The sequence below is a fragment of the Archocentrus centrarchus genome, chromosome 17 (genome assembly GCF_007364275.1).
Source record: "Archocentrus centrarchus isolate MPI-CPG fArcCen1 chromosome 17, fArcCen1, whole genome shotgun sequence".
Lineage (NCBI taxonomy): Eukaryota > Metazoa > Chordata > Actinopteri > Cichliformes > Cichlidae > Archocentrus > Archocentrus centrarchus.
The window spans coordinates 15,392,544-15,414,809 of NC_044362.1; the positions used below are offsets into that span (position 1 = coordinate 15,392,544).

Genomic DNA, 22,266 nt, shown 5'->3' on the forward strand with positions numbered 1-22,266 from the left:
CTAAAGAGATAAATATAGTGATTAAGCTGAATTTACTTTGGGGGATTGAAAAGGTAACCGAATAAAATCTTTTTTTTCTGTCTATTGTGGTTTCATGTGTTTTATTTTAAGTTGAAACTGTTGCTGAAATGTTCCTCAATGCGTTATTAATTCATTTATTCTCTAATTATTAATGCCGACGTAAGCTATGAGAGAACTTTACTGTCGGGTTACTTCCAACCTGTGGAATGCACCTGTTAGTGACTTTTTTTTACTCTCGCGAGATTTCGTGTTGCGCAGTGGAGAACAGCCGTCCGCCATCACTGCCTACAAGCTAACATTAGCCAAAAACCAGTGAGGAGAACGACTAACAACACAACAGACACGCAGAGCGACCTAATTCCCACAGGGGAGGTCACCGAGTTTCTCTGTCGCTTTCCTAGCGCTGAAAGCAAATTTAGCAGCTGCCTTTCATGTAGTCTTTAAGTCAGCTTAGAAACGGTAGTCGTTGCAACTAATCATGTCCAACCTCAAAGGCGGCACCAAGAAGGACACCAAGATGAGGATACGAGCCTTTCCCGTGAGTGCTTAGATCCGTGTGGGTTTTAGCAGACCGAGCCGAGACGCTAACTGTGAGACTGGAGTCAGGAGATGACAGGTCTTTATGTTAGTCACTGCCCGTTAACTAGTTGCTCATACGAAAAAAAAAAAAAATGTCAATCAAGTGAAAACTGCTTGAATCAGGGTAGTTACCTGGAGCGTATTATCTGTGTTATCAGGCAGTTTATTTAATGCCAGCTGGCTTATTATTGGTCCGTAAATATAATCATCTGTCATAAGCTAATGTTAGCATCAATGGAAACTTCAGTGAGAAAATAGCTAGCTAAGTAGCGGGCCTGATAATGTTAGCTGACTTGACATTTGCTAAGTCAGTGTGCAGGTATCATTACGCGGTGGTAAAGGACAGCAGGTTTGGTTGGTGCCGTTTAATCGCGCTACGCGATTTAGTTTGCTTCCGCCCGAGGTTGATGTCAACGCACTGTTAGCTGGAGAGCTAGCGCAACTTCGTCCCAACGAGGTCCTAAAGTAAACATGCCCAGAGTAACTTGAACAGTTTATGTTGCTGACGTTGGTCAACCCATGGCAGTCGGTCCTAACAACAAAATCCACTCTTGGACATCAAAGCCTGACGCAGTTTGGAAGCAATTTAGAAATAAAAATTAAAGGAACGATTTAGTTTAAATATAATTTTTGGCAGTAATTAGCAAGGTATGTTTGGTGGAAGATTTCATGAGAAGAGCCCCATTCCAGCTGTTTAGCACGAGGCTTGATCGATAGTGCTTGTGTTACGGTCGGTTTCACCGGCAGAGACAATAATGGATTCTGTTAAATACCCGCAAATTCTGGCAGCAAAGCTCACAACGTCTGTAAACAAGCCAGAGATGAAAAGAGGGAGGCTTCTACAACAAGATGTAGATTATGATGACCCTAAACAGCTTTCTTTCCAAAATACACAATGGACTATCTTAAGAGGTGCGAGCTCTACCATACCCCTGGCAGTCCCCTAACATAGTATAGTTGAAATATGTGCATAGGCCATTAAATATGGATAAAGAGTCGACCAGAGCTAGAAGCCGCTGTAAATATCCCCTGAAGAAGAGCTTAAAGACTCTACCAAAAGCTGTTATTCTAGTAAAGAGAGGGGTTATTATTACGATCTGAATACGCAGGATGCCAAAACTTTTGCTTTAGTCCCTTTTGTTATTTAAAAAGGCAGAAAATGAAAACAATAAATGTTCATTAAAATGTTAAAGAAATTTGTCACCTTTAATTTCATGCCTTTTAAAGGAGGCTAAGCTATTCACTATAACAGACTTTTTGACCAGTGTTGCCTACATTTTTTTATATGTAACTGTATGTACCTGTGTTCTTTTTATCAGAAGTTTGACAGAAATTTTAGATGAATTGTCTTCAGATCAGTTTCTGATCACATTTTAATTGATTTAAATAACAAAAATGGTGCTAAATCCAGAAGGTATCTTTATCTGTAGCAGAGATTTATAATGATTAAAAAAAAATACTCTGACATTAAAGTTTAGTTCTCAAAAAAAAGAAAAATAAATATAAAGTTGCTCAAAGGTTAGCTCTTCTTCATGGATAAATTTGTGGCAGTAAGTTATCAGTTCAGATGCTTTACAGATTCCAATTAGATTCCCAGCCAGTTTTCCAATTCTGGAAAAAAATTCACATGAAGTAGTTGTTGAGTCTTATTTTGAGTCTGAACACAGTGTAGAAACAGTAGAAGAAAGGCCTGCATGTGACTCAAGTGTGGCGCTTGATATTGTTGTTATGCAACTGTCAGAAAAACAGGCATTTATAAAAGAGATTGAGGAAAACATTTCCAGTGGATTGGACAACTTGGCACATGTTCTCAACTGGAATTGGGTTCAGATTTTCACCTTTTTTCATGACAAACTTCACATCTACTTTCTACCTACCTTCTTCTTTTCTATGTTCTATTTGCTAGAAATGTTATTAAGCAATGACCTTATAGAGAGAGAGGTTTAGAGAGTGTAATTACATGTTTATCGTTATCATTATCGTTTATCATTCATCATGAATAAAAAATATTAAAAAGGCTGGTAGGGTGTTTGGTAACCTGTTTGACAAGCCATCCTTGCTTGTCTTTAGCACTATAAACCTGTTAATTCAGGTTTTTGAAGTAGATAGAGAGACTGCTTGCTTTTTTTTTTTTTTTTGGTAAATTATTGGCAGAATTGCTATTGCTAAAAGTGCTGTGATTGTCTGTTTCTTGGCTGATGCTTGACAATTACTTTTTCTGACTTCAGTTTTGCTGCATGATGGAAATTCTGTCCATTATAGGTTTCTCCACTGCTGTTCTGCTTCTGTACAAGTGTCAAAGATCATCATGCTGTGTTGCTTGACCAAACCGTTATATGTTTGCAGCATGCGTCAATAAGTGACAGAAAGCAGGCCAGGCATCACTTGCATTGTTTCCCTGTTTCAGAGATGTGGTTTTTCAGTATTGTTTCCAACAGTAGAAAAAAAGCTGTCTTCATATTTTAAAAAATAGTAATTGTCCACAAGAGAATTAATTAGATTTCTTTTTTATATATTGTGGAAAACTCCCTGCTGGAGCAGCGTCATAACGCCAGAGACGTCAGTGGTGACGTACCCACGCACTTGTGTGCTCGCATGACTTTGAGGTTACTTAGCTAGCAGACAGTTGCCGTGCCGCTCCGGCATTTCACCATACTGGCAGTATCGTTGTGTGTACGTGTGCGTTGATGACGATGTAAGTAACCTCAAAGTCATGCGAGCACACAAGTGCGTGGGTACGTCACCACTGACGTCTCTGGCGTTATGACGCTGCTCCAGCAGGGAGTTTTCCACATATATATATATATATATATATATATATATATATATATATATATATATATATATATATATATATATATATATATATATATATATATATATATATATAAATAAAATACTTGTTTTGGAAAGATTAACCCCTGTCATAGTAGACAAAAAAAAATTAATGAAGATTCATCAAGGTATCTGAATTTAATATTTGTCTCTCTCACAGATGACAATGGATGAGAAATATGTGAACAACATCTGGGACCTTCTAAAAAATGCCATCCAGGAGATTCAGAGGAAAAACAACAGTGGACTGAGCTTTGAGGAGCTGTACAGGAACGCCTACACCATGGTTCTCCACAAACATGGGGAGAAGCTGTACACAGGCCTGAGGGAGGTTGTCACTGAGCACCTCATCAACAAAGTAAAGAAGCTTTTATCACTTTAGAGAATGCTGAGAACTGATGTGAAAAGAGGACATTTATCCTTAAGGCCACACCAGATGTTGAGATTATTATGTGACTGTTTATATCTTCAGGTACGGGAAGATGTCCTAAACTCCTTAAATAATAATTTTCTGCAAACACTGAATCAGGCCTGGAATGACCACCAGACTGCCATGGTTATGATCAGAGACATCCTCATGTACATGGTAGGTATGCTTTTTAGTTTTTGCCATGCTCCTTGTGTATGTGTAAATTGTTCTGTAGTTGGACATTAGTAGTTGTATAAAATCTTTAACATTTCATAGTGCTGTTATAACTGTTGTTTTGTCTTTTTGTAAGGGGGAAGAGGCAAGAAATTGAATGTAGTCTGTTGTTCTGCAGGTGTATTGTAGTGTTTGTTTCCCATTATTAATTTTGTGATTGTTAAAGAATGGCATTTGTGTTAACCTCTGGCCAGCCTTCACCTACATGCTAATCTGGACTTTGATATTAAGGTTCTGTTTTATTTGTAGACTAACAATGAGGCTTTGTTGCTGTATTTATTTGTTTTGTCAGAAAACTGGCAGTACTAGTTGACTACCTTTGCCAGGACCAAGGTTCAAAGTATGTGTTGGGCTGTGTGCGAGTGATTGAGGCCTTGTGATAAGTGAAACTGTATGCTAAACAATGGTACGGTCAGTAGGGAGACTACACAGCTCTCCTGGAGTTCTTTTGTTCTGTACTATCCTCTTTCCTGTCCTGCTATAACCTGGACAACTGGCCTTGTTTTTTTTTGTTTTTTTTAACTACTGCAGGCTCACCATGACTGTGTGACAAGAACAGGCGACTGTTTTTGTTACCTGTTTGCAACTATTACTTTTCTATGTTCATAAGATGCATCTACCTTGTTGGAAGCCACTTCTCCTTTTCTGAAACTTACACACGCTTCTAGCTATTCATGTCAACACAGTGAGGAGAGTTTATGCTTTTTTTTTTTTTTTTCTTCCATTTTAGCCCCCGTTACTTATTTAAGTAAATTTCTAAATTCATAAAAAGTCTGCATAAAATTTGTAATGATGAATCTCTTTAATGTTGTTATCCCTTCATGGTTGAGGTTTATGTTGTAATTTTGTTTTGGGGTATATTACAGACATTGTTCACATACAGTACCAGTCAAAAGTTTGGACACACTCACTCATTCATATGAACGAGTGAGTGTCAGTAAACCCATGCATAGATGGGTTTACTGGGTATCCAGCCTCCTAACTATGGAGTTGCAGTAGTTATACTTGGTGTGTATATACAGTAGTTCTAAAATTGCTTTTAAAAGCTGTCTACATGGATACATTAATGACTCATGTTATATTACATATTTTTATACACAAGTAACTCTTTGTCCCATTCTCATGTCTTCTAGGACAGGGTCTACGTTCAGCAAAACAATGTGGAGAATGTGTACAACCTTGGCCTCATCATATTCAGGGACCAGGTGGTTCGCTATGGCTGCATTCGGGACCACCTACGGCAGACATTACTGGACATGATTGCACGGGAGAGAAAGGGAGAGGTTGTAGATAGGTAAGAAAGTGTAGTGCTTCACTTCTTGATCTTAAGATAACCTTTACTTTACTTTGAAAGTTGGTTGAATTGCTAAATTGATGGTGAGATAGTTTCCTGTCCTAATTTCTAATCATCCACAATTCATTGCAGGGGGGCCATCAGAAACGCCTGCCAGATGCTGATGATTCTTGGCCTGGACAGCAGGTCTGTATATGAGGAGGACTTTGAGGGTCCTTTCTTAGACATGTCAGCTGAATTTTTCCAGGTAAGTCTGTTCTAGACACTTTTTGCTCTGCCTCTTTGGAGCTGCTGTAACTCATTCCTAAAACCACACACTGTCTGCTCATTTCAGATGGAAAGCCAAAAGTTCTTAGCAGAAAACAGTGCCAGTGTCTACATAAAGAAGGTAGAGGCCAGAATCAATGAAGAGATCGAGCGAGTTATGCATTGCCTTGACAAGTCCACAGAGGAACCCATTGTCAAGGTAGTGGAAAGGGAACTAATTTCAAAACACATGAAAACCATTGTGGAGATGGAGAACTCCGGCCTGGTCCATATGCTTAAGAACGGCAAGACGGAAGGTAAAGGCATTGAGTCGTTGTTTTTCTCTGCATATAATTCAGAAATAAAAAAACTAAACAAAGAATTTCCTTTCTCATTGTTTTTTACTTCATGTCTCACTCTCAGATCTGGCATGCATGTACAAACTGTTCAGTCGTGTGCCAAATGGCCTGAAAACAATGTGCGAGTGCATGAGCTCTTATTTGAGGGAGCAAGGCAAGGCTTTGGTGTCAGAAGAGGGAGAGGGCAAGAACCCTGTTGACTATATTCAGGTATGCTAGTTAGCTTAAAACACAATCTAACATTTAATGACTTAAAAGCAGGTTAATCATGCATAAAATGCCTAGAAACTATTGTGCTGAATTACATAACTTCTTTGTAACTGCCTGTTGAACAGGGTTTGCTAGACCTGAAAACACGATTTGATCGTTTCCTCCTCGAGGCCTTCAACAATGACAGACTCTTCAAGCAAACTATAGCTGGAGACTTTGAGTATTTCCTGAACCTCAACTCCCGCTCTCCAGAGTACCTGTCACTCTTTATTGATGATAAGCTGAAGAAGGGAGTTAAAGGGGTAAGTGGCTTCTTCAAAAACATTAAGTAGATCTGAAACTAATTCTGAGTTTTCTGTTTGCAGGTAACTTCTACTTTTTCTCATCTTTCTCCTCTATGCTTGTTTGAATAGTTGACAGAACAGGAGGTGGAGTCAATTCTTGACAAGGCCATGGTGTTGTTCAGGTTTATGCAGGAGAAGGACGTGTTTGAAAGGTACTACAAGCAGCATTTGGGTCGTCGGCTGCTCAGCAACAAGAGTGTCTCAGACGATTCAGAAAAGAACATGATCTCTAAGCTCAAGGTAAAAGAATTGGGGAAAAAGTTATAGATACAGATTTATACATATGAATCGTACAGTTTCTCATATCATTTATCTCATGACTCCTTTCTTCACCCTGTCTAAAGCTTTGTCAGCAGGTTCACCTCATTTTCTCCATCTTTCTCTTACACAGACAGAGTGCGGCTGTCAGTTCACCTCAAAACTGGAAGGGATGTTCAGAGACATGAGCATCTCCAACACTACCATGGATGAGTTCAGGCAACACATACAAACCACATCAGTAAGTCAGTCAGAAAAACAAGGCACACAAAAAAACGCAGAAGAACCAAATATTAACAGCGCATCTATAATTAGAAAACATGGCATCTCATCATTAGTATAACATACACTGTATTGCCAAAAGCATTCACTCACCCATCCAAGTCATTGAATTCAGGTGTTCCAATCACTTCCATGGCCACAGGTGTATAAAGTCCAGCACCTAGGCATGCAGACTGTTTTTACAAACATTTGTGCAAGAATGGGTCGCTCTCAGGACCCATTCAACTGTTAATGGTATAACAAAGTGGAAGTGATCGGGAATGACAGCAACTCACCCATGACGTGGTAGGCAATGAAAAATTACAGAGCATGGTCAGCAGATGCTGAGGCGAATAGGAAAAGGACTACCGTATTTTCCGGACTATAGAGCGCACCATACTATAAGCCGCACCTACAAATTTTTTGGAAAAAACTGGAAACGTACATATATAAGCCGCACCGGGCTATAAGCCGCTGGTATCTCCGCCGCTCTCGGTTTTCCACAATTACTCGGCACTCAGCAGAGGGGGACAGACAACCCCAAATTTGAGTTATAACAAGTCAATTCACCATTGATTCGTTCACGCCGAGCTTACGTGCAGCGGCTCTATTTCCCTCCTGTAGTGCCAGGTCGATAGCCCTCAACTTAAAAGCGGCATCATAGGAAGTTCTTTTTGTGGTTTCCATGATGAGGGAGTTTGAAAAAAATCTCTTTTGTGCCTGCTGCTAGCACTTGTTGGCGCTTTCTTCTTTGATTTCCAACTTTGACGTCCCATGATTCATATCCTGCTAAAGAGCCCCCTGGTGGTTAAAGAAAAATCCACAGAAACGCCGCACCGGGCTATAAGCCGCATGGTTCAAAACGTGGGAAAAAAGTAGCGGCTTATAGTCCGAAAAATACGGTAGTTCTTATATAGTGCTTTTCTACTCTAATTGAGCACTCAAAGTGCTTTATACAACATGTTTACATTCACCCATTTACAAACACAACCTTCCGATGAGTAGATGACTTGCTCTACCTCCTGAGCCACAGTCACCCCAGTGTACAGAGAGAGACAACTTTCTGCAGAGTTAATCACTACCAGTGACGTGCGGTGAGGGTCGTGACTGGTGAGGCACTGACGTCATCACATCAGATTTACAAACATATAGCTTATTCACCATTTGATTGGCAACAGTTGTTTTGTTTAACATTAACATAGTCTGAAGCAAACCTTTTAGCTCCGGTGTTGGTCTTCCTTTAATTATTATCTTCTGCTTCGATTGAAAGTCCAGTTTAGAAAATTCTTTCAGTTGAGTTATGTAATCTTCCATGTTGAATATAAGGCCAAGCAACAGGAAAAACTAACTGGCCTTGCTAACTGTTTATGGTAGCTTGCCGCCGAGGAGTCGTAGAGTCCCTGGGATCACCAGCGCCCCCTACCATGAGGCACGAGAACTGCGTGCCTCACCTAGTGTCTCTTCGCAGCAGTTTCATGATCGCTCAACACAAGAATGCATTACACACACATACAGTTGTTAATGAAAAAAACAAAAAAAAAACTGTGCATTATATACACCAGCTAAAATATGGAAATTTAGTTCATATAGTAAAAGTGTTAGAACATTTTAAAAGCCACATGCAAAGGGAAAGTAATCCGGTCTCACTGCATAGCATGCCAGCACAGTTAGTAGTCATTGGCAATGACTATACTGAGCCGCACCACGGATTGCGCAATTCGTGGTGCGGCTCGCCGGGCTGGTGCCTCACCGTTCGTCTCTTAGTATTTGACCGGCAAATGCGAAAATTCAGCGATTTTGAAAAAACTAATCTAAAAATGGTGTAGTTAAATGGAAAAGAACTTTAAAATACAAATCACTGAATGAATATAACCATTTAATTTATTTTTTAATTTTATATTTCCACGATGACAGGTGAGGCTGTGCCTCACCTGCCTCCCCTGACTGCACGTCACTGATCACTACACACCTCCAAACTTCATGTGGCCTTCAGATTAGCTCAAGAACAGTGCGTAGAGAGCTTCATAGAACGGGTTTCCATGGGTGAGCATCTGCATCCAAGTCTTATATCACCAAACACAATGCAAAGCATTGGATGCAGTGGTGTAAAGCACCCGGCCACTGGAGTCTAGAGCAGTGGAGATTTATTTTCTGGAATGATGAATCACACTTCTGGCAATCCGATAGATGAATCTGGGTTCTGCAGTTGCTAGGAGAACGGTACTTGTCTGACTGTATATTGCCAAGTGTAAAGTGTGGTGGGGGTGGGGGTGGGGTGGGGGTGATGGTGGTGTTTTTCAGGAGTTGGGCTTGGTCCCTTTGTCCCAGTGACAGGAACTCTTAATGCGTCAGCATACCAAGACATTTTGGACAATTACATGCTTCCAACTTTGTGAGAACAAAGCTGGGAGGAAAGCCTTGTTGAAAGCTTTCCCAGAAGAGTTAAAGCTGTTATAGCTGCAAAAGGTGGACTGACATCATGTACACTATGGATTAAGAATAGGCTGTTACTCAAGTTCATATACATGTGAAGGCAGATGACATGATCAACTTTGGCTCAACCCACCAGAGCATTTGAGCAATTCCCGTGTTGATTGACTGTATGAAAACTGTAAGCCAGAAAGATAAGTACATTTACCCACAACTCTACTTTTACAGTAATAGACATTCCTTCCACCACACAGTGGACGCTTTCCTTGATTTGGCTGTTTATTGGCTCTTTAGGGGCAGGCCAGAGGTGGGAAGTAACGAATTACAAATACTTCGTTACTGTACTTAAGTACATTTTTCAGGTATCTGTACTTGAGTATTTATTTTTCTGACTAATTTTTACTTTTACTCCCTACATTTTTACACAAGTATCTGTACTTTCTACTTCTTACATTTTCAAAACAGACTCGTGACTTTAGGTTTAACACGTCTGAGAAAAGTTTGCATTTCCGTCAAACGATCTGAGCCTAACTGGACGAATAATAACGCATAAGAGACAATCGTACTGGCGTATCCTCCATCACTGGGGCTTATCGCGTACAAAGGGCTTAAATACGCAAACACATATAATTAATGTATCATTTATAGTGCTATAATCAGGGGTTACTGAGGGCCTGTCTGAGTCCGTACGTTGTGCTCGCGGCACATAAACAGCTTAGCTAGCGCTACTGAAGAGGAGCGAGCATAAATGGAGTAACGTGTGACAGGTAAATGCAACGTTTCTAAGTGCTCAACAAATATCACCAAACACACAAAGTGTCTGCAGTTTGTCACACAGTGTGTCTGCTAGCTAAAAGAAGAGCTGCTGTATTTCAGGGAGAGCAAAGAGAGAGAAGTTCACTCAGAGATGAAGAAAGATGTAAGAAAGGACAGAAGAGGAAGAAGAGAGGTTAGATTTAAAGATAAGGACTGGAAAACAAACTGAAGTATGCTGACTTTGTGTTATTCAAAGATTGTATGAAAATACTGCAGTTTAGTATGTAGTAAACAGGTCAGCTTGTTGTACTGTATTTACAGTAAAGCTCTGTGTTGGTGCACAGAGGCTGTTCATGGTCAGAGTTACAGGTTACATCAATGCAGCAGAGATGAGTTTGGATCAAAGCTGCTGATGCTGAGATTCATTCACTGAATGCAACATTTCTACAGCCTGTATGCTGTCAGTGTAGGGGATGGAAATCAGCTAAGACAGCTGTGAAATACTGGGTTACATCTTTGTGAGTTCAGTTCATCCACACAGAGCAGTAAACCTCAGAGCAGCAGCAGGTCAGCTGATCACAGCCTGCACACCAACATCATTTACTGCAGCTCACAATAGAAAGCTGTGATTCTTCTCCCCATGCAGAGCCACTACAGCTGATCTTAGGGTTCCTCCACCTTCTGAATCCCACTGTAACCCCTGAGTATCCTCATGTTTGTGTTTAGGTGGAGGCAAAGTCACCCTCTACTATGGAGGACACTGAGACTAGAGCTGTGTTTAAATTTCAGTTTGTGTTCTACATAACAGATTCAAGCTGAGTGCATTCATTAGAATTAAAATTTAGATTGGAATAACATTTCTATTCTCATGTATTCTTTTTTATTATTACAATAATATATAATGAGGTTCAGTTAGCTTTACAGAAAAATAGCTGGTAGAAACGTCCTCCAAAGCACTACTTTTACTTTTTTACTTTTGAGTACATTTCAGAGCCTGTACTTTTTTACTTTTACTTAAGTAAAGAAATTGAACCAGCACTTTTTTTTAGCACAAATACTTTTACTTCTACTTAAGTATAGAATGTCAGTACTTTTGCCACCTCTGGGGCAGGGGCGGAACAACAGCCATCTTTGCATTTGCAGAATTCTCCCATAGATTTTTCTTCAGGATTCTTTGAATGCTATGCCTCTCTCTTTTCTAACAGATCTGATATCACTTATTCCGCAATGAAGCTGTAATTGCTGTTTAGTCACGTTATCTATTTTTTATGCACTTTCTAGGCATCTTTAAGTGGTGTGGACCTCACAGTAAGAGTCCTAACTACTGGCTACTGGCCCACGCAGTCTGCAACGCCCAAATGCACCATCCCCCCAGCCCCCAGACACGCCTTTGAAGTTTTCAGACGGTAATGCTCCTCCTCAAATGTTTTGCAATGCAAAGAAGAGCTCAGTGTTCTTTCATTTATCAAGACCCTCTCTTGCTTTTATTTAACAGATTTTACCTAGCTAAGCACAGTGGTAGACAGCTCACATTGCAGCATCACATGGGAGGTGCTGACCTAAACGCAACTTTCTACGGAGCTGTTAAAAAGGTAGCTTCTGAATTTTATAACTGCAGCTTTAGTGTTTTGAAAAGTGGCTTGTTGCAATTAAAGGAATATCATCAAGGATTTATCATCATTTTTTTCCTTTCCCCATTTGCAGGAGGATGGTTCAGAGTTGGGTATGGGAGGTGCCCAGGTGACAGGGTCTAACACCCGGAAGCACATACTACAGGTCTCCACCTTCCAGATGACCATCCTCATGCTCTTCAACAACAGAGAAAAGTGCACTTTTGAGGTGGGAATGCAGTTTTTATCTGGCTCTTTTTATCTCACTCTTGCATTAGATGACTTTGTCTTTATATATTGGGAGGGGGGTTATTGGGTAATTGTCTTGCATCCTTCCAAGTCTGGAAAATTTGTAATAATCATCAGTGTCCCAGTTTTTTTTTTTTTTTTTTTTTTTACTTCAAGCACATTTTGTCCCTTTCCACAGGAGATTCAGCAGGAGACTGATATTCCAGAGCGAGAGTTGGTGCGAGCATTACAGTCTTTGGCGTGCGGGAAACCGACACAGCGAATTCTCACCAAGGAGCCCAAGTCCAAGGAGATAGAAAATGGACACGTGTTTACAGTCAATGATCAGTTTACCTCCAGACTGCACAGAGTCAAAATTCAGACAGGTGAGCAATGGCTGTGTATAGTACACTGTAGCTAGCTGATGTCGCATGTCATTTCCAGACCACTTTCCGTCTATCACGGCTGACAGTGAGAGTTGAGTGGATTTTTTTTTTTTTCCTGCGTTCCAGGATATATTGATCATCACGACTGTGCTTTTTCTTTAATATATTGGCTTTTAGAACTATATATTAGTTTTTTAATTATCTAATAATCAGAGATTCAGTACCACAAGAACAGTTTCATCCAGCTTTTTTAGCTCAGAATAAAAACACAATAACTTTGTCTTTTTTACAGTTTTTTTTTTTTTTTTTTTTTTTTTTTTTTTTTTTAGGGCTATGCATAAATAAAGTCCTCTGTTTGGAAATACTTTGTGATATGGGGGCTGTGGAACAGTAGCAATCCTTGAAGTGGGGTTAGGACTCTTACTTTCTGTAACATAAAACTTTAAAAGTTCCTGTCTCCAATTTTACCAGTTGCTGCTAAACAAGGTGAATCAGACCCTGAACGGAAAGAGACTCGGCAGAAAGTGGACGATGACAGGAAGCACGAGATTGAGGCGGCCATTGTCCGAATCATGAAGTCAAGAAAGAAGATGCAGCACAATGTCCTGGTGGCAGAGGTATGGAACTCATCCATCTTACAGAATCATTTTTTTCAAATAATGGAACAGCAATTTTAATGCTGCTACTTCTCATCTTTTCCTGTTCTTGATACCAAAAGCTTATAATATTGTGAAAAGGCACAGTTTTCCTACATTTGTGATTTTTGTGTGTTCAGGTGACCCAGCAGCTGCGGGCACGTTTTCTTCCAAGCCCTGTGGTAATCAAAAAGCGGATAGAAGGACTTATAGAAAGAGAATATTTGGCGAGGACACCGGAGGATCGTAAAGTGTACACATACGTTGCATAGAAGATGAACAGTGAAAGAGATGACAGGATGGCAGCGTTGTTTTTCTTTGGACTGTTGTTACGCATGGACTGGAAGTTTCTTTTAAAGACAAACACTGGGAACTCGATTCATCACCCCTTCCAAAAATTCAGTAAATGCATTAATGGGGAGTAAAATCTTCCTGCAGAAAAAAATCTGTCAAATCTTCTAGATGATTTTTTTTTTTTTTTTTTTTTTTTTTTTTTTAAATCTGGCCCAGTCTTCCTGTTCCCTCAGAGTTTTAACGTGGATGGACCCAGCTTCAAGCTTTTCACTGTTTTACCCTTGTAGAGATCAAACTTGAAAAGAATCCCTCGGGAAAAATGTGAATGCACCACTTATTTTTTTGGTTCAATACCGTATTAAAATAAAATTATTTAAAAAAAAAAAAGAGAGAAAATGTGGATTGTTACAAAATAACGATTATGAAATGCTCTAGTTTCTCAAGCAAACAGTCTTAAGAAGTGCACTGATTTGCTGGTTTTTCTCAACCAGCTGTGACAGACCAGCATCACATGAGGCAGGCGGAGAGGGAGCATTTGCTGCTCTCTGCTGACCCTGTGTGGGAATAACACTTGAATCCACATCCAGACAGTTCAGGATGAAAACATCTAGTTTATCCTGCTGCTCTGCAAGAATACAACTATTTTCTCCCAGAGGACACCACACTGTCATCTGGTGTTTTTATAGAGAAAAGTTTGCTTCCATTCCAACACACTTGGTCATGGTTCAGATATCTGAATTGGAGATAACGAGGGCTTTTTTTTTTTTTTTCTTCACATTCCATCTGTTGGGCTGGGCTTTACTGCGGTAATATTGTGTTGTGCAAATATGTAATAATGTGGTGTCATCAAGGAGACTGAATACCCAAGTGCAAAGAAGTCATTTTCCCTGTTTCATCAGACATAACCTACACAGCTGAGATTTAAGCGCTGCAGACACTTGTGAACATTTGCAAATGTAACCCATGAGTCAGAAATCTGTTTTGTAATCTGTATATATGGAACACGAGTGCACGTGGGTAATTGGAAGTAATTGCTTTGGATACATTCAGCACAAATCAGTTATTTGGTCTTTAATCGATATTTCATGACACTAAACAATGCAGTATCCTAAATATGCAGCTGTTATAGATAGGAGGCCTGTTGAGAATAAATGGCACCTTTTCCAGTAGCTGGTCATATGGTTATAACATTGAATAACAGACAAACTAGACAAACTGAGGTCTAGAAGGTCCCACGGGATCTGCGTCAGGTTGTGACTGCACAGCTTTGGCCAGATTCTCCAGCTGAGTCATGAAACTCCGACACTCTTCGGCCGAACTGTGAGTCCAAGCCAGAGGGAGGTGGGTGGGAACAGGCTTCCGATCTGCAACGCACATATGCTCAGAACGAGTGACACCAGATGACGATTATGATGATCCCTGAAATGACCTGAGAAGTTAGAGGAGCCTGTCACATTTTGTGTTGCGTACCTTGAAAGAACTGCCCGCTGCGTTTTCTGGAAGCAACTCTGGACAAGGCCAACCACACGATGGTGTCAGCTCCTTGTTCTACAGTACGCAGCCTGTCCCCCATCATCTGGTGGAACTGAGGCATGGATGTAGAAACAGCTAGAAAAAGAGGGGGGGGTAAGCTGTTGTGTTTGTATTTTTAAGGAATGAGGAAGACTAATCAAGATATAACTAAAGAAAAACTGCATTTGCTGGTTTAATGAGCTTACCTGGGGTATCTACCCAGCCCGGATGCATTACAGAAAAGTGGATGACAGGATTGGCTTTGGCCCACTGTTCTGTCAGCACCACCTGCTGTCTCTGAAAAGGAACAACACAATGTGACCTCTCCTTTATCCTGTTCTTTATTTCTTACCTCAATTCTTCTCCATGACTTTAAATGCACCGTATAACCAGTGATCTTAAAAACAAACCCAAGGGGACATATGCAGACTGTATTGTGCAATCTCAAGCAGACCCAATCCAAATTTTTAGAAATCTCGATCACATCTTCCTACCTTACCTTGTTCTGTGCGTAGACCATAATGCCATCAAAGTAGCATTTCTCTGACTGCAAGTCATCAACTTTGAGTTTCTGTACCAGCATGCCTCCTGAGGACACAGTGATCTAACAGGCAGGGGGAGAAAAGAAATACATCAGTGTGCTTACACCACCATGAGCCACTACAGCATGGACAAAAGTGGCATTATGCTATCTGCACGATACAGATGAAGACTTTGTTTGTGTGCACTTATGCGTGTAATCATACCACTCTTGGATCCCGGCTCTTCTGTATAAGTGGTATAAGAGTCTGAGTGAGAATATACACCCCTAAAGAGATGAGGAAAAAGGGGTATAAAAAAAAAAAAAAGAATGAAAAATTGTCAAGCTAGACAAGTCTGACCACTAGAATAAAATCTTACCCATGGTGTTGGTGGCAAAGTTCTTCTCCAGCCCCTCAGCATTCACCTCTCTCTTGTGCACCATACACCCTGCATTGTTTATCTGCCAAAGCATAAAAAAGACATTACACAGTTGACTCTAAACCAGTAACAGAGTTAGCTTAAAAATGAGGATCTGAAAATAATTTATTGTAACAAAGAATAAAGGTGATACATGCCAACACATTCAGTGATGGATACTGCTTCTTGAAGGCCTCTGCAAACTCCCAGACGTTGTGTGTCTGGGACATGTCCACAATATGGATGTATACCTCCTAGAATATGAAGGTCAAGCATCACTCTCTCATAAATCAGGGGATTTCGCTCTCTTTTTTGTTGGCTCGCCATTGTTAGGCATGTTCAAAGCTAACACTCTCACCGTGTTCCCAGACTTAGTGACAATGTCTTCTTTGGCCTCTTCTGCTTTATCTTTGTTCCTACACACCATGTGGACTGTGCCACCTGGAGACAAAACATCAACATCTTTATTTGCTCTCACTATGTGGTGGTGTTGGACAGATAACACAGCTCTCCACCATGTACCTTTCTTGGCTATAGCCATGGCTGTTGCTTTTCCAATTCCACTGTTGGCTCCGGTAATCATAAAAGACCTCCCCACAACTGATACGTCCAGGTCCTGGGGCTCAAACCCTTTAGATGCTGCCTCATATCCCTTCCTACAGGTATACAGAAAACATGTAATAAATGTACACCTCAAAGAGAGGACTAACTAGTCCTCAAAAGGCAGCCGGTGATTGACAGTCTGCGTTGTTGTTTTTCCTCCACATTTTAGCTCGAGCAGAGCCGGGTGATGAGAATGTCATCCTCAAGACACATCAGCTTTCAATAGAACTATTGTAGCTGTACATAAAGGCCAGTTTGTGTGATGATTGTGCCACACAGTGATCAGACTTTTGATATGCCTGTGTGGAGCCGCCTTTGGGGTTAAGTAAACAACAGGAAATGCATGTCACAGAGTAGAAATCCTACTCTTAGTCAAAAAAATATATAAATAAATAAATAAAATAAAAATAGGAAGTCTAAAGATTGATATTTACCAGACATCCCCTGACTGCTTCCTTGAATACACACAGTAGATCGACACCAAAGTGATGTTCTACTAACCTTGTATATTGCTGGATCCCATTCAAAAACCAGATGGCATTTCGGTACAGAGACATGTTTTCAGATGAGGAACAATCCCAGAAAAGTGCACCAGTTTTCCAGTCCTCGTCCAGGCAGCTGTGTGACAGATCAGGATCACATGAGGCAGGCTGAGAGGGATGCGCTTGCTGCTCTCTGCCGACTCTGGCCGGGAATAACATTTAAACACACAGTCAAGTGATGCAAGTTCAACTTTTATCAGTTCGTTCATTAACGCGCTTCTTAAAATCACGTGGCATATTTTTAAAGGGTGCTCCTGGTTGGGCGGATCCCTGGAAATACGGGTCCACATTAACCAATCCAGGATGGTTGTGAGGTCTGATGACGCGTCGTAGATCCAGCGGCAGGGAGGGCGGAGTTAGCCAAGTTTCACTCTGAGCTCACTTCGCGGAGGATAGATATGCGTCCGACCGGACAGTTTGACCCTATTGTGAGGGTTGAAGTGCTTATTTTTTAAAAATCTTTTGACGGTGTCTTGTAGTTTCTTGGCTTGGCATCAAAAATGGTAAGTGTTTGGCGCATATGTTTGTTTTGTGCGCATGACTGTAGCCATAAAATACCCCGACTGTTCACCTGTTGCACCTGTTGTCGCTGACAGGTAGCTAAAGCTAGAAGCTGCGCCCCTTACACCGCTTCCTGTTACACTTTGGCACGTTTCTTTGCTGTTTTAGGGCCGATAAGAGTGTGATTAGTTTCCACTTTGAGTTTCTGTTGCGTGTCCTTTCAGCCGGTCTGTTCTGTTTGAAAAGGGAAAAAACAAACAAACAAAAAAAAAAAAACAGGTTTTGTGACCTTCCGTCGAGCGCTACCCTGCTGGCTGTTTAATGCTTTACATATTAATTTGCCTGTGAACTTTTACAGGGTGTACACACCTGGAAATGACCATACACGGACTGTTCAGGGCCTACTGTTTCTCTGCCGTTTTATGCTTTAATATCACACAGTCTAATAATGAACTCCATCTGTATTGTTCAATTCTGTCCCAGCAGTGGAAAAACTGGTATGTCTTCATTTTGTTGACCTTAATGGATACAATAGAAACCAAAACGTTTCTACTTTATACAACAGTGTATTTTTTCTAATGGGATTCGCAGATATTTCAATTCAGGTTTTGAATAGTACGTAAAGAGGAAGGATCATAAATGTGCTGCACACCAAATGTTTTATATTGCACAGTCTTCCTTATATTTCAGAGTAGCTGATTTGGTGTTTGTTGAAGTGAAGTGGTATACTCTTTGTTGGACATCAAGGTTTAGTAATCACGGCTGCATTTGTGAACCGAATGATGGAAAGTAACTGACAGACTTTGTTCCAGCTACTACTGAGACGAGCTCCTTTTGCTTTTCTTTTTTTTCTTGCCAGCAAACATCTGCCAATCTTAAAGTCAAATGAAACCCAAATCAGGATATTTCCAAGGAATTAAATGCTCACTTGCTCACTTCTCAGTCCCTTGATGGGGGAAAAAATGCCACATAGCCTGAAGACTCAATAATATTTATTCTTGAAGCCTAACTTTAACAATGAGAGGAAGACTTTAAGGAAACAGCATGGCAGTGTGATCCTGATTTTTTTTTTTTTTTTTTTTGGGGGGGGGGGGGTGTCTGTTTTGATATGTACTCAAACCTCCCTGGTGCTTGGAAACACATTGTCCAAACATCCACAGCTGGATTTGTTAGCTCACTTGAAAATTTAAAAGAAAACCCCCAAACTAGCACTTCCTCAGTTATCAGTGACCTTCGCATTACTCCCTGTCAAGCAGTTGATTTCCCTTCATGATGGTGTTTGGTCAGTGAAGTTACTCGTTAATGAGCCGTGCCAACAGCACAGCCACTTGTTTGATCCTGACTGTGAGTGTTGGTGTGTGGGTGTATGGGTGCAGTATGGGCTGGGTAAAAAGGTTTTTCTGGATTTGTGGGGATTTGTTTGCATGAGTCATCTTTACTGGCTGAGCACGTGTCACGACTTCCTCCCCACTGACAATGCCTTCTGTGCTATTAGATGCGCTTCTTGCTGCTCTTCAGTCGCCAGGGGAAGCTGCGTCTGCAGAAGTGGTTCACATCGATGTCAGATCGTGAGAAGAAGAAGATCATCAGGGACATGACCACCATGGTGTTGGCTCGGCAGGCACGTTCCTGCAACTTCCTGCAGTGGAAAGACCTGAAGATTATTTATAAGAGGTGAGACGGACCCATGTGTTTGTTGACGCTGCTCCCATGGGCGTCAGTTTGTTTTTTGCTGATTGTTAAGGCAATTGTGTACCGCTGATCCCTGCAATACCACTATACAATCATCTTAATGTCTGATTCTCCTCAGGTATGCAAGCCTGTATTTCTGTTTGGCTGTAGAGAGCCAGGAAAATGAGCTGCTAGCCCTGGAGATTATTCATCGCTACGTGGAGCTGCTAGACAAATACTTTGGCAATGTATTTCACTTTCTTATATTCGTTATGCAACTGTAGTCTGAAGTGCAGTCTTGATAAAATCAAGAGCATAGGCCGCAAAGATCATATCTAAGAATATGTTCTGCTCTGTAGTTTCTCTGATTTAATAACTGCACCATCCTCTCAGGTGTGTGAGCTGGACATAATCTTTAACTTTGAGAAGGCCTATTTTATCCTGGATGAGTTTCTAATGGGAGGGGAGATCCAGGAAACCTCCAAACAGATTGTGAATCGCTCCATTGAAGCTTCAGACATGTTACAGGAGGTGAGATTCACTGGCACACATGCAAATACAAATGCACTTAGTAAAACACAAAGTGTGACTTGCACCTGTGGTGTAAGCACATAACATCTGTTGCATGGCTCAGTGTACAAAGTGAGACACTACAGGCAAAAATATTTTTTTTGTTTTTGTTTTTTTTTCTTTTCCTTCATATACTGGTAAGTTGTTTGTTTTTTTTTCTCTCAGATTAATGGAAAGAAAATGCCCCCAAATGCATGTTTAAGGAGGCAGTGACTGCATATTTAAACATTACATTTCAGAAATGTACTTGACTTGGGAAGTTTCAAGGTGATGTTAGTTAATTTTTTACTAGTAATTTGTGTTTTTTAATAAGACTGCATGGCGTTTCACAGCAAGTTTTACCCAGAAATCCTCACTTCAGTAGTGCTTACATACAGCAAACCTTCCAGTTTTATTCGACTCTGTCAATCTGTATCAGCACTGTTCAGTATCCAATTCAATCATTTCATAAACTTGCAATACAAAAAAAAAAAAAAAAATTCTTAATGTAAGTGATAACATGGGAAGGTTAATGGTGAAACACTATGCACCTGTAGTGTCTCCTTTTGAAAGCAGTGCTGCCATGTTTTTAAATCGTTTTCCAAGTTGATTATCATTTCATATACATTTTATTTAAATCATGGCTGTGGGGTATTGTGGAAGTCCCAGATACCTGAAATTAGCTTTTACTATTAACAATTGTTAACAATTATTATGAGTGCTCTGACATGGGAACTTTATGTGTGTGCGTGGGAAGTAGTCAGTGTCGTGTAGTGAGTCCAATTAAATGTGGTGATCCCTGCGGTGCCTTTGTCTTCCTCATAGCTAAAAAGTCATGTGGATATTAGTGGTTGCTCCCTCTTTGTTTTAGAGAGTGTGTGTCTGTGTGTGTGTGTGTGTGTGTGAGTGAGATGCTCTCTCTCTCTCTCTCTGCGGGTGTTAGTGTCAGGCAGATTTTCCTTAAGTGTTAGTGTTTGGCTGATGCTTCCTGCTCTCCCTGTAGGCTCGTGGCTCTGTGTGTAGCTGGGTGTGTTGTTCGGTGCTCCTGAGTAGGGCTGACTAACACTTTTCATCTAGAGTTGTGCAGTGTAGCCTCCTATTCATTTTGACCATTATCACTTCAGGATGACAGCAGTGAGTGGTATGAGGTGGAGCTGTTTGGATGACCTTGAAAATGCACAGAAAGGTTAGATGTTCTGCTTATGTTAGTTTGTTAGTGTGCTCAACACTTTGTAGCAGGTGGACGTGTGACTGTGGATATTATTTGTATTATACTGCACTTTTTGGAGTCTGAGAACCTGATTTTTTTTTTTTTTTTCTTTTGTTTTTCTCCCTTGTGCCGCCGCCTTTTTTTTTTTCTTCCCCTAGACGTTGGAGGAGTACATGAGCAAACCTGCATTTTAGCTTATGGGGAAGGAAAAAAAGGACGTGAACTACCAGCGGGGAGGAAGACAGGACCCAAATGTACTGTATAGGAGTCAAATAAGTTTCTGGACCTGAAAATGGAATTAACTTTGATTCTACTGAACATTTTCAGTAGAAGAAAACACAACTCACTTGAATGTCTGCCTAAATCATAGCTCTGTGTACCCATGCCTTTGGAAGGCGAGTCTAATATACATTAACAGTAATGCATTCAAGTGAAGGGAGTGGGTGTGAGTGTGTGTGTGTGTGTGTGTGTGTGTGTGTGTGTGTGTGTGTGTGTGTGAGAGAGAGAGTGGGGGGGCTTTGGGATGAGGAGTTCTTAAATTTGAAGTAATGACACAGGATGGGTATAAAAATCATAATGAGGAACTGATGCTTAGATTTATAAATTTGCTGCATTTATCGTGTATTAATATATTGGAAATGAATGTTTGCGGTCTGAGAAGTGTCTGGTTTTTGGAATTGTGCCATGTGCTCTGCAACTCGAGGTGTGGAGTTAAATGTCTTTCATTCTTACCAGCACATAACTGATTTTGAAATAACACTGATACTGATGATTAGCTACTGTTTTTTAGTGTGTATAACATATTATATGTGTTTGACTGTTAGTCTTTTAAAAAAGTGCACTTGCTTGTGAGGGTGTGAGTCTTTTTTTTTTCTTTTTTCTTTTTATAATGTGCATTTTCTGATGTTACAATTAAAATGTTTTTTGATAAGCAGTGTGCTTTGGGTAGTCATTATCATAGTGGTGAATGTTTATTGAATAATTAAAGTTATAGTGTAATTTACTTAATATGCTATATAAGGCAACACAACTCAGAAAGAAGGAAAAATAATATCGCTGATGCTTTATTTATCTGTGATTGATCACACATTATTGAACATGTACAAAAATGGTTTAAAAATGAGCATATGTAGCACAATCACTGGTAAGCCAACAATACAGAGCTTCGCAGTATGAAAGGGGCTGGAAGGCAGGCGACGTTCTGATATTGAGACTTGGAAATAATTATCCATAATAGCAACATTAAATCCACTAACCCTGAATATATCACGAGTCACAACAACACTCGCTCTGAGGCCAGCACGCTGCCCTAACGAAAAATCCCTATGATATACCAATAGTACTCCAAAT

At 40.4% G+C, this 22,266-nt stretch overlaps 3 protein-coding genes across 5 annotated transcripts; 2 read left to right on the top strand and 1 right to left on the bottom strand.

Moving 5' to 3' along the window:
- The first annotated feature begins 285 nt into the window (after positions 1 to 285).
- On the top strand, positions 286 to 14,541 carry LOC115795973 (cullin-3-like). 2 transcript variants are annotated; one of them, XM_030752139.1, is made up of 16 exons: positions 286 to 559; positions 3,596 to 3,793; positions 3,908 to 4,021; positions 5,212 to 5,372; positions 5,505 to 5,619; positions 5,707 to 5,935; positions 6,042 to 6,187; positions 6,313 to 6,489; positions 6,601 to 6,771; positions 6,923 to 7,030; positions 11,518 to 11,642; positions 11,732 to 11,828; positions 11,941 to 12,075; positions 12,274 to 12,460; positions 12,932 to 13,077; positions 13,236 to 14,541. In XM_030752139.1, exons 1-16 carry the CDS (start codon positions 500 to 502, stop codon positions 13,365 to 13,367), a joined length of 2,301 nt encoding a protein of 766 aa, XP_030607999.1. In that variant the 5' UTR covers positions 286 to 499; the 3' UTR covers positions 13,368 to 14,541. The 2 variants fall into 2 exon arrangements, with proteins under 2 accessions (XP_030607999.1, XP_030608000.1); XM_030752140.1 differs by lacking the exon at positions 286 to 559 and adding an exon at positions 1,494 to 1,512.
- Positions 14,436 to 17,174, bottom strand: LOC115795974 (dehydrogenase/reductase SDR family member 12-like). Its single transcript, XM_030752141.1, has 10 exons — positions 16,945 to 17,174; positions 16,363 to 16,496; positions 16,199 to 16,281; positions 15,999 to 16,094; positions 15,802 to 15,883; positions 15,648 to 15,709; positions 15,401 to 15,505; positions 15,108 to 15,198; positions 14,860 to 14,997; positions 14,436 to 14,753 (listed from the first exon to the last, which is right to left on the bottom strand). The coding sequence occupies exons 1-10, from the start codon at positions 17,142 to 17,144 to the stop codon at positions 14,596 to 14,598; spliced, it is 1,149 nt and encodes a 382-aa protein (XP_030608001.1). The 5' UTR covers positions 17,145 to 17,174; the 3' UTR covers positions 14,436 to 14,595.
- Positions 17,175 to 17,345: 171 nt separating this feature from the next.
- Positions 17,346 to 21,795, top strand: LOC115796067 (AP-1 complex subunit sigma-3-like). Of its 2 annotated transcripts, XM_030752292.1 has the most exons (6): positions 17,346 to 17,488; positions 18,982 to 19,160; positions 19,297 to 19,405; positions 19,551 to 19,688; positions 20,831 to 20,892; positions 21,075 to 21,795. In XM_030752292.1, the coding sequence occupies exons 1-5, from the start codon at positions 17,486 to 17,488 to the stop codon at positions 20,870 to 20,872; spliced, it is 471 nt and encodes a 156-aa protein (XP_030608152.1). In that variant the 5' UTR covers positions 17,346 to 17,485; the 3' UTR covers positions 20,873 to 20,892; positions 21,075 to 21,795. The 2 variants fall into 2 exon arrangements, with proteins under 2 accessions (XP_030608152.1, XP_030608154.1); XM_030752294.1 differs by lacking the exon at positions 20,831 to 20,892.
- Positions 21,796 to 22,266: the final 471 nt, after the last annotated feature.